The 12,607-nt window shown below is 37.0% G+C and overlaps 1 protein-coding gene across 1 annotated transcript in view; it reads right to left on the bottom strand.

Annotated features, from left to right (window-relative positions):
* LOC150099499 (dnaJ homolog subfamily B member 12-like) overlaps positions 1-12,607 on the bottom strand; it is a 241,175-nt gene that overhangs the window by 155,778 nt on the left and 72,790 nt on the right. Inside the window, exon 4 of the mRNA XM_090403692.1 lies at positions 1,306-1,446. Within this exon, the coding sequence (XP_090259818.1) occupies positions 1,306-1,446 (141 nt within the window). The remainder of the gene's footprint in view (positions 1-1,305; positions 1,447-12,607) is intronic.

Genomic DNA, 12,607 nt, shown 5'->3' with positions numbered 1-12,607 from the left:
GTAATGGACAGAAAATGGCTGAAAAAAAGAAGAAGATGATGCACAATATATTCCTGCAAAGTTTCACAGCATTTGGATCTGGGTGGCACTCCACAAGACCTAAACAAGGCTCCCAATTACCTTAACACTTTCTATCGACTACCTCATTTGAATTTCTCACTTGAGAAACTAGATTCTGCATTTTTTTTTGGTCATTCTCATTCCCACTCACTCGTTTCATGGGTGCCTACCTGCCTACACTCACATGCACCTGTATCCACTCTAACAAATTAATTTTCCTGACTTTGTACATTCACAATCTCAGTGAACATATCTTCTCAAGCCTAGCTTTGGATCTTTTTATGTAAAATTCAGTTTACAGGTCTACAAACTCCTCCCCATTCCTTCTACACAACACATGGTTATCTCCACAATTTACCTTTATCATAGAATTGCAGCAGATTTAGTCTTTACCCTCTTCTTTAGTTCTTCCAATAACTCTTTCATAATCTTCTCTCATACAGTTTTTTTTCACTTTTATAAGTGCAAGCAAAACAATCAATTTCTTCACCTTGCCTTTTTGCATCCTGACAGCTTCATTAATATTAATTTTCAAACCAGGAAAATAAGAATCAGTCACAATCCTATTAAGTAACCCTCTCATAATAGGATCACTATAAAAATTTTTCTCCTTACTTTGCTTCTCTGGCATAGCCAGTCATATGTTCTTGTTTCTTATATTTTCTTTACCTCACAGCTTTTGCTCTACCCCCCCCCCCCCCATCTGTCTTCTCAGTTTTACTAATGGCCTCATGTTTCTGCAATCATCAATTTCAGCTTTGTCCTTTGAAGGATTCCACATGAAAGTTTGCATGAAAGTTTTAAGAGGTTGTCTTCATTCTTCTAACCTTCCATCAATGCACTTTTTTAACAATATAGCCAATGCCAACATTTTCTGGAATTTGGCCAATATTCTCCACCATATATCATGTTTTACACTCTCTCTCTTTCTGCACAAGTGGCTCTCCCAAAAAACTTCCTGCCAGTTTGCTCATCAGTCTCCCTTTCCTTCTACAAATCTTTAAACTTTCATAATGAATACATTTCACATATTACAGCAAACAAAATTTTGCATACTAAACTCCTCTCAACAAAGAAGTGTTGGCTGCTATTGTTCTACTATGTATTGGCACAATACTGACAATATCTGCTTCAATACATAATATAAAAGATTTTCTTACGATCTAAATAACTCTAATTTCTTAAAATCTAAGAAAAAAATTTAAAGATACATGCAAACTTGAACAAATCCATTTTAACAGTTACCTTCAAATCCACGAGAATAATCATAATATTCTCTTTGACGATAGCTTTGTCTCCTGTATGCACGTCCTTCCTCTGATCCACAAAGATCATACTGTTTTCTTTTCTCTGGATCACTTAACACAGCACATGAATTACCAATAGCTAGATAAGAAACATTTTATTTAATTAATGCCTTCCTTTAAGTTTACACTTATGGTAAATCTAGGAAATTTAAATTTTAAAAGTAAATTTTAATACTCTATTCTTTAATAAACTTTTTTTTTTTATTCAACATGTCAACCAGCAGTTCATGCTGGTTGAAGTGTTGTCTGGTCATGTCATGCTGGCTAAGGTGTTGCCTGGTTAAACAAGACCACCACTATTCTCAAACTCAACAACAGGAAAATTCAAAATAGACACCATCAGCTTAAGAAGTATCAATAGAAAGAAAAAGAACTAGTAGAAGAATTAGAGAAGTACCACAATGACATAACTAGTACTGCCGAAACAAGAGATAAGATTCTTCTAAATAGCATTTGCAATATGTTATATTCAGGCAATAATGATCAGGGAAAGGAAGGAGTAGCTATATTATTAAAACCTAAACATGAAAATGGTCTTCTTGAATGGTAGGAAATATCAATATCCTGCCAATGTGAACAAACATTAAAATGAGGAATTAGTGCCTATAGTCCCACAGAAGATTCTACTAAGGAAGAAGTGGAGGAATTTTTTGAATCATTAGAGAAGGCAGATGAAAAAGGAAAAAAATGAAAAATTTATGATCTCCAGATGCATTTCCTCCTAACAGCAAAGTAAGAGGTCCTTGGAAGCTGTAAAACATGGGCCCCTCTTTTCTTGCACTGATAGAAATGTTCTACTAGGCATACACTTCCAGAACAACCCCATTTCGTCGAGATTGAACACTTGCTGAGGTAAATAACCATGTTCCTGAACACTCAGAAATTTTACTGGAAAGTTCTCAGCAGCAACAACGTCAGCTTGAGATTATGGAATCTCATGTCGCATCTTGTAACATTCAAACCACCCAGCACTTTAGGATCAGGATCTATAGCATTCAAATCATCAAACACTTTAGCCTAGATAATCAAGATGGATAATGGAACAGCACATTGATTTTCATGTTCAATCCATTGGGCCAACATCCTTTCCAATTTCTCCATAATTAGTGCCCTTATCTGTGTTATCTTAGTTGTCGACATTCTTGTCACACTTTTACAACTTTCTTTTACTTTTTCTATTTGATTTCTTATTGTTCTTAAAGTTGATTCTAAAATTCCTGTAGCTTTCACTATGTCGACTGTGTGCTCATTATGTTCATACCTCTTTATAACTTCTAATTTTTCCTCTGGTGTTATAGCTTTTCTCTGTTTTTTAATCTTGGAAGTATTTTGATCACAATTACCTCTTTTTTCCATAATGCTTGCGTCGCAGAAGACTCCAACAATGAAGCTTACTAGTTCTACACCTTCTGTGAGACTGGCATGCAGCACGATGCTGCCTTGTCAAAGTGGTGCATGCACAGTCATGTAACCACACACAGAGTGACTGCAAAATTGCTACCGATTGCGATTTTTTAAATGAACTTGTCAAAATCATGTCATAGCCAAAATGTGTAAAGTGAGATAGCGTATAATGAGGGATACCTGTATGTTTGCAAGTCTATCACCTCTCACTGCATGCCCGACTTCCTTTTTTATCTCTTCCTCACCAAACACAATAAACCACAATAAAAAAAATGTGATTTTACTGCAGATCTCATAAATTCTACCACATAAAATAGTTAAAAAAAACAAACATGAAACACAAAAAAAATCCAACCAAACAACTCACCAACACTAATTCTAACTAAAGTATAATGAGGGATACTTGTATGTTTGCAAGTCTATCACCTCTCACTGCATGCCCGACTTCCTTTTTTATCTCTTCTTCACCAAACACAATAAACCACAATAAAAAAAATGTGATTTTACTGCAGATCTCATAAATTCTACCACATAAAATAGTTAAAAAAATTCAGCCAAACAACTCACCAACACTAATTCTAACTAAATCCACATCCACATCCACTGCACCACCACAACTTTGCTAGTTGAGTTTGCCCCAACTGGCAAACTCAACTGCCCAAACTACACATTACACAGCTCTCTTTTTACCACAAGAGCAGCACATGTGCATTTGTCAGAACTGATATACTATACCAGAGACTGCAAATTCTTGAATCCCCACTGATTGATCCGCTTTGGCTCAAAATTTTTCTACCAAATCAACCTGCCCTTATCATAGATTCCCTCTATTTCTCTCCAAACTCCGTCAACCACTCTGACCTTTCCGACTCTCTCTTTAAAACTCGACTTTCGGAAGTCAAAATACCACAATAGCGAGGTCATCCTTCTTGGTGTCAGTTCACAACTCTCATATTGGCTCCCCTTCTCCAGTTTCACCAATCAAGCAGGCAGGGATGCTGAGGTGTTTGCCATCATCAATGACCTATCTCATATCATCAATCTTTCTACCATAACACCTGACAAATCTCTCCAATTTGCCACACATTTGACCTTTTCCTAACAGGCTCGCTTTCCAGGTATACTGTTGTTGTCAGCTCTCCTCTCGGTAACTCAGACTACAACCTCATACAAGTCTCTTTTGACACAGAACAACCTTCATCCACCAGTTCACAGTCTCATGTCCTTTGGCACTACAAGGGTGAGCCAAGGGGCCTCTTCTACTCCTCTTTCCCATGGTCTGACTACTGCTTCAGTTCTTCTGATCCAAACACCTGCTCAGACCAAATAACAGAAATCGTTCTCACAGGAATGAAGGCTTTCATCCCTTATTCCACTCCAAATTCTCAGCCACCATCCAAGCCTTGGTTCTCGAAAAAAGTATGCCAATCTGTAAAAGAAAAAAACCTCTGTTTACTTTGAATGGCTCAAGAACAAAACTCCAGCTGCTCACTCTGTCTATACTGCAGCTTGCAACAGTTGCAAAAGAATCATCACCAAGTCCAAGTCAGACTTTGAAAGGGCCAAATGCTGCAAACTTGCCTCCTTGCCAAATGGCAGTTACTCCTTCTGGTCCCTTGTCAAGGCCATTGGGCACAACTTCTGCCCACCAAGGTTTCCATCACTCTCACATTATGATGGTACTGTAGTCACCTCACCAAAAGACAAGGTCAACTTACTGGCATCACTCTTCTCGTTCAATTCCTGCATTGATGACCTGGGAAAAGTTCCCTTCACGTCTCCCATAGTCTTCTGACAAAAAGAAATCTGAAGAATCCTCAATAACTTGAATACAAATAAGGCATCTGGTCACAATGGTATCTCACCTATTGTGTTAAATGTGCCCCAGAACTAACACTTATCCTGTATTGGCTCTTCAATCTATCCTATTCAACTGGCATCTATCATACAACATGGAAACAGGTACACAACCAGCCCATTCCAAAGAAAGGTGATGAAAGTTAATTACTGTCCAACTGCTCTCACTTCTGTTCTCTCAAAAATTATCAAGAAGGTCATCTTGAACTCTTGAACTTTCTTGAACACTCTTGAACCATCTAGAGACATACCAACTAATCAGTGACCAGCAGTATAAATTCCACCAGTGGACTTAAGTCATGGAGAAATTTGAAGAAACTCACATGGTTGCCCATGACATTTCAAAGGCATCTGATTGGGTTTGGCACAGAGGCCTCACCAATATACGAGTACCCCAGAGTTCTGTTCTTTCATCCACTCTCTTCCTCTTGTATATAAATGACCTGCTCTCACAGATTTCCAATCCACCCTATCCATAGCTTTGCTGACAACAGTACACTGCATTCTTTTCATTCAACAAACCCTATAGTGCTCAAGTATTAGAATCCTCAAGATTTACCACAACCAGGAACCCCGAACTCAGATCTCCTAGCTATATCCCAATGAAGCAAGGAGAACCTTGTAAACTTCAATGCCAAAAAAACCCAGTTTATCTGATCTCTCACAAGAAAGAGCTTGCATCTCCCCCCCCCCTTACTTTTAGTAATACTGTGATATGCAAACACAATCAAATTTCTCTTCTTGAACTGAGCTGCACCTATGATCTTTCCTAGCACAACCATATTTTAACTATAGCCTCTGCAGCCGCCAAAAAAATTGATGTACTTTTTCACACAAAGCACTACTATACAAACCCAAATCTGCCCTGCCATGGAATATTTCTCCCATATTTTTAGTTGTGCATCAAAATCCTCTCTAAGATTGCTCAGTTCTATTCAAATGAGGGTAATCTGGCTAATTAATGATTGCTCTCTCTCACAAAGCATTTCAATCATTCTCTCACAAATGTTCAGTTTCTGTATTGTGCCTCGGCTATAGATACTTTCATGGACAGTGTTCTGCTGAATTGGCTGCTATCATTCCTCCACTCTTCTCCAAAATCATTAAAACAAGGGCTACTGCTAACCAACACGCTTTTACAGTCCATCTTGAAACTTATCGAACCAACTTCATAGCCTCTTCTTTCATTCCATCTACTTCTATGTTTTGGAACAGTCTCTCCCACTCTGCCTTTCCCAAAGATTACAACCCTCAGCAGTTCAAGCAAAATGTGAACAGATTCCTCCTTTCTTCTATAGTGCTCAAGTATTAGATTCCCACACACGCAGAACTGATGTGCTATATGTCTTATGTGTGTGGATCAGATATATTAAAAAAAAAAAAAAAAGCAAAGAAATTCGCAGAGTGCAACAACAGTATTGCAATTGTTTAGGTCAGGGCTGTCCAATCTTAGATAATCTGAGGGCTGCATCCAATGCGTATCTAGTAATTTAGTGATCAGCAGTGACACAATTAGAACAAAACAGTGTAAGAACACTTCTTTGACATATCTAATATTTGAAAAACACGTGGGTATATAGTGATATAAAAACACCAAATAAAATTACCAACATCGAGATTATCGATTAGTGATAGAATTAAAATATCTAATATGCATTTGGTTCAAATTGTTATTTTATTTTTTCGCTCATGAAAATCAAAACCCACTGGCAGGCCGTATTTTGGACAGTCCTGGTTTAGGTAGTACAGCTTCAGGAGCAAAGCATGTTGGGACAAGGTTATTGCCATCACTGTGGATGGTATTACCAACCAGAATGAAGGAAAAAATCCTGTTCATCTTTTTAAACCCTCCTGGCACCTGCGAGTCACATGACATGAAAATTCCATGCATTTGGTCTTTAAAACACCCCTTGTGGGGAATTTTGGAACTTTTTTAGATATCACTTCCGCATAACATACAATACATTCATGTAAAGTTTCGCAGCGTTTGGATCACTGGATGGAGCTCCACAAGACCTTAAACTACGATATTACTTTCATTTTGATCAGCCTGTATTTATGTGTTAAAGCAGCAGTTAGAATCAGACGACAATACAGGAAGATGGTTTCAAGTAAAGTCAGGTGTAAGACAAGCATGCATACTTATCTCCAATCATATTCATAATCTATATTGATTACATCATGAAGTTAAATGTCATTATATCTGATATAAGAAATGGAGATATTCCATTCAGGTTTTTACTTTATACAGATGAAGTGATATTTTTAAATAAATCTGGCTCAAGCCCTCAGTATTCTTTAACGAAATTGGATAATGCTATAGCACATTTGGCATAAAAATCAGCAATAAAAAGACAAAAACTATGAAAATATGCAGGAATATGGAAAATATCAGCATCTCATTGAAGAACCAAAGAACAATTATATTTTTTCCCCCTGTTTAGCCACAATTTTTGGTGAAAAAGACACATAATTAAACAAGGAAAGTGATAAATTAATAAGCAGAACAGGTATGGTAGGAGACAATCTCTGGTGGTATGGTCATCACTTAAACAGAATGGGGAAATATGGAAGAAAGGTTAGCAAACAGGTGTTTAATGGCAAGATGATATAAAGAAGACTGCAAGGAAGTACAAAATCTAGCTGGATTCATGCTTATAAATGTTACAGATGACCAGAAGATGTAGAGGAGCCCTGATAATTAACACTAATTTGGAAGAAAACTATTTAGAGTATGTTAGTAATAATGAAAATTTAATAAAGTAGTACTATCACAATATCCTAAACATCCCTTGAGGGTACATCATCATCATCAAATTCCTGATAGAATTCGATGCTTAATAATGTTACTTATAAATATATTCTTTTCAATTTTATAATGATGACAAACCACAAAACATAAAATCCTTCAGCAGTTTTATATACAGAAAGAAAGTTAGGTGTTTCTATAAGTGATATAATATTTTACAAAAAAATACTTCTTTAAATATTTTCAAAACGTGAGTGGCACTAAAAATAGTAACAAGGTAATGAATGAATAAATACAGCAGGAGGAAGTGTTTCTGATAGTAAAAAGGTTTTTTTTTTTTTTTTTTAATGTTACTCTCACTCACAAGTGGTTGTAAATTCACATAGCACACCATGGGTGGGTTAGGATCCTTTTACATTTTATTTATTCATTTTTTTTTTTTTTTGTAATTTTTTTAAAACATAGTCTAGAAACCCTGCTCTTTAGAGATCAAATGTAACTATTATGAAACAACTTCATACCTCCAATTAAACAGGGCAGTAATCTCATGCTGGAGGATGAAATTTGATGAGTTTATTGCTCACTAAGACAATCACAAACATTATGTGCATGGCAAGATTTGAGCATATGGCCAGTTGGTTTCAGAGCAGGTGTTAAACATTTGGACAGCAGATAAGTTCATTCAGGACCATGCGTTTTAAGAAGCTACTAAGATAAGTGTAAGAATCTGATTAGTGAACAGAACACAAGATATTGCTCAGCTTGAGCTAAGCAATAATATTTTTCTGTTGCTTTCATGATCCATTTACAGAAATAGTGCTTTCCAAAGTATTATTATTAACATCTGACCTCCATGGAGTAGAGACTCATCATGGGAGATATACACACACACACACACACAAAGCTCATTCAACCATACCTTAAACTGATCAATGTGTCAACATTCACAACACACCCAGCCAATGCATTCCACTCACCAACCACTCTCCATGTAAAGAACCTGCTCCACACTCCTCTGCTCATGCCCTCCTTATACAGTTTCCAGAAATGGCCTCTTGTTCTACCCCCACCTTTCCCATTCTAAAAAATTTCATGTCAATCTGATAACAACCCTGACTAACTTATATGTTTCAATCATATACCCTCTCCTTCTCTTCCTATTCATGAGGCAGCAATTTATATTCTTTCAATCTGTCTTTATACTCCACATTCCAAAAGCTACTGACCACCTTTGTGAATCTTCTCTGCATCCTTTCTAACATATCTTTGTTAACATGAAAACCTGGTGACAAAATCTGTGCACAATAATCCATAGAGGCTTGATCAAGGCCTTATACAATGGAAACATAATCTCTTTATTTCTACACATAAGCATCCTCTGCATCATTGCCATTATCTGATGTGATGATTTCACAACTTGTGCAATGTGGTTACTGAATTTCAGGTCCATGTCCATAACCACTCCCAGATCTCTCATCTTCTCTACCTCCTTTAAAGTTTCCCCACCAAGTGCACATACTTTGCATCCCATTGTTACTTACCAACTTTCAAAACGTTACACTTTGTAACATTAAATTGTTAGTTCTACTTACCTGCTTATTCATACTATCTAAGTCCTTCTGTAAGGCCATAACATCTGCTTGACTCTGCTCTACCAAGTTTTGCATCATCTGCAAACAGCTGCATATCACCAGTTAAATTCATCCCAATATAGATCCATGTGGCACACCATTAGTGACTTTTCTTTCAGGATACTACACCCCCATAGACAACTTTCTGATACGTATCTGACAGCCAGTCACTGATCCAATTCACTGGTCTGTTATCCAATCCTACCTGTTTCAGTTAATTTAACAGCTTATCATGTGACAGGCTATCAAAAGCTTTTGCAAAATCTAAGTATACTGCTGTATATGCATCTCTTATTCAAGATGCCTGTCACCTTGTTATAATACATAAGTTAGTAAAAGATATCTTCCATTAACAAATCCATGCTGATGACCACAGAGAATACTGCTTTTATCAACCCATTTCTGTATACTAGTTCTTACCAATCTCTCCAGTACCTTAACACCAGAACTCCAGACATACAGATTGGCCTATAATTTGCAGTCTTATCCACCACCTTTATGCAGTGGAACAATTTTACTTTCTTTCCAATCTCTTGGAACCTGTGCTGTTGTAAGAATCTTATTAAATTAGCCACCCACTACTGCCAATTCCTTGGATCATTCCTTCAAGACCTTATCCGGTGATATGCCATTGGATAATTAAATGTTATTAAACAGGTATTCAATGGTATTATATAATCAAATGTTATTCCTCTTTAGCATTAGTATTACTTCCAAGCTTCCATGGAGTCCAAAGACTCATCACGGGAGGTTGAATGCTCACAGACCACAATAACTATCATACATAGCATTGAAGACATTTGGTGTTGGGATACTCACCACCCACTCTGGCAAAGCATTCCATTCATTCACCACCCACCATGCAAAAAAATCTCTTTTTCAATTCCTTACCCATGACTTTTGTATAATTTCCAGAGATAACCTCTCTTCATCCACTGCATGCAATAATTCTCCTGTATATCAATTTGATAGCTTCCTCTCACTAACTTATGTCTCAATCATATCATCCCTTCTATTCGCCATGCTCTGAACACCACATTCCATGAATCTCTCCTCATACCCAATATTCCAGAGTCCTGAAACAGTCTTATCTGCTTCTGCATTCTTTCCAATGTTTCCTTATCAATATAGTCCAGATCAGATCTGGACCTTATAGAGTGGAGCTATCATCTCCTTATCCATACATGTCAGCATTCATTATAGCAGCAATATTCTGGGTAACCCTTACAACTTTCACTAGGTATCCCATGAACCTTAGTTCCCTATCCACCAAAGTCACTTATCTCCACTACCTCATGAAGCAGAATTCCTCCAATATGATAAACCTCATCCTATCTTCTCTGACCAAAGTGCAGAACTTTACATACTTGGCAACAATGAAATGACATACCAAGCCTGAAACACCAACCTATTAAAATCCTCTAGTAACATCACATCGCATCAGAACTTTCTGACATCACTCTTCCTAATTTAGCATCATCAGCAAACAACTGAATATCTCCACTCACACCCTGAACTATATCACTAATATAAAAATTACACAACAGTAATCCCAAAACATAACCCTGTGGTATCCCTTCCATCACCTTCCTTTTTTCTAGACATTACATATCCATACACAACTTACTGTCTCCTATCAGTCATCCATTTCTATAAACCGAACTACCAAATGACTACCAGAGCTTGCTTTATAATATAGTTGTTTTCTACTTGATTAGCAAAAGGTTTTGTTCACTCATTTTCTGGAATCATTAGAACTGTATTTACACTATTTATATAAACATGCACAACACACAAGTAAAGAAATGATTGTAGGTAATTATAGAAATAAATATTTCATAACTGCATTTCTTTTTTTTTTTTTTTCTTTCCAAGGTATGATTCAATATTACACAAAAGTCACATAGAGAGATTTTTGGCACATGTACTGTAGATATAATTTAGTTTTTCCTAATTTTTAATTAAAAATGGTCAAAATGAAATGACTCTACATATTTTAATGTGATTTATGAAATTTCATTAAGGGAGGAATTATTATTATTGTGGATCGTTTTGATGGCAAAATGAATCCTTTCTCATAAAATACTGCCCCAAAGCCTGCAGAATCGAGGGCAGAAGGGAAAGATGAATAGGAGTATCAGGTTCAGTGCATCAATAATTCAACAGTAATAAGGATGCTGCAGGTTTATTTCAGGTTTAGCAGAAATAGGACATGATGGATGCCACTTTTGCTGAACAGTGCCCAATGAAATATCTGCAGAAGTGACAATGCAGAAACTGTCTGTGAGAGAGTGACTGGAGAGGATCTGTGAGAAAGGGGTCATAAATTAGCCAAATTGTCCTCTGGACAGCATCAAGAATTTTTAGAGAGGGCCTCAGATGTGCCACCAAAACTGTGAGAACAGTATTCTATGTTTGGGTAGATTTGAGTTTGTACATAGTAACTGGACAGATGAAAGTAAATCTTGAGTAAAAAAGATGCCAGGATTTTTATAAGCCAAGAATGTTACTAGAGCACTGATGTTGTTGTTATGCAAGGAAAGGCTAGGAGTATCAATCTAAGAAGCAAGTTCTAGTCTACTAATAAGCTGAGTATTATCAGAGGTGGGGAATGGATTTTAATGTCTTTTTTGTGTGTGTGTGTGTGAAAAAATAAGACAGAACTATGTTTTGGAAATATTGATGGTGTTTAGGTTGTTATCGCCCCATTGGTGTTTACAGCATTTGTCATACATGATCCTGCAGCCTGAGATATTTATGCATTGTTAGGTTTGTTGTATGAGTAGGATGAGTGGAAATTGTTATCATCAGCAAAACTGTGAATAGTTTGAGGTCAGTGATATTTTTATATATGATGAGGAGGGTGAATGAAGTAACAGAATTCCCGAGGAACACATGGATTAAAAGGAAAATCTGAAGACAGAACATCCTTCAACATAACATGTAATGAACAATATGAGAAAAAACTGACAATCCAATTTACAGAGTGACTGATGGCAGGCAATAAGATGACAATTTGCTGAGAGATCCTCAATACATGCCATCAAAAGCCTTTGGCACGTCAAGTACCATAAAAGGGGCTCTGGTAAAACCAATGAGTATGAGTATTTCTACTACAAAGGGATACCTTCCTAATTGAAGTAAATGCCAACTAGACACTAGATAGTAGATATTCATTACCTGGTGAAATACCACCGCCTGGCTTAATTGAGGTCCCAGGTGGCAAATGCCATGTCATCTCCTGAACAGGGATTCCAGTTTCTGTTCTCCCTCCTCTTCTCTGTTGAGTGATACCCTTCAAGGCCATGACAAACACACTTAGAGACCCATAACCTCCTCGATTTCAAGAGTATATCAGTTGAAACAGTGGTGCCACAGGCTAGCCAACAGTTAGTGCAGACCCAAATCTGTCAGTAACAAGTCAAGAGGCTTCCTGATCAATTTTCATAATTCTGCTGCTATATACTCCAGGTCAGGTCATGTCATGCCTGGAGAGGGAGTCCAAGTAGTGATGAGTGTGTGTGGGAGGCACTGTCGAGCCCACATTATAGCACAGACTGGTTCTCTCTGTATTAATGTCATGTCCAAGAGTCTATCTT

Source organism: Typopeltis vanoorti, chromosome 14 (genome assembly GCF_054136105.1).
Source record: "Typopeltis vanoorti isolate ZY-2024b chromosome 14, IOZ_Tvanoo_1.0, whole genome shotgun sequence".
Lineage (NCBI taxonomy): Eukaryota > Metazoa > Arthropoda > Arachnida > Uropygi > Thelyphonidae > Typopeltis > Typopeltis vanoorti.
The sequence above is the reverse complement of the archived record's forward strand: the minus strand, read 5'-3'. Positions and strand labels throughout refer to the sequence as shown.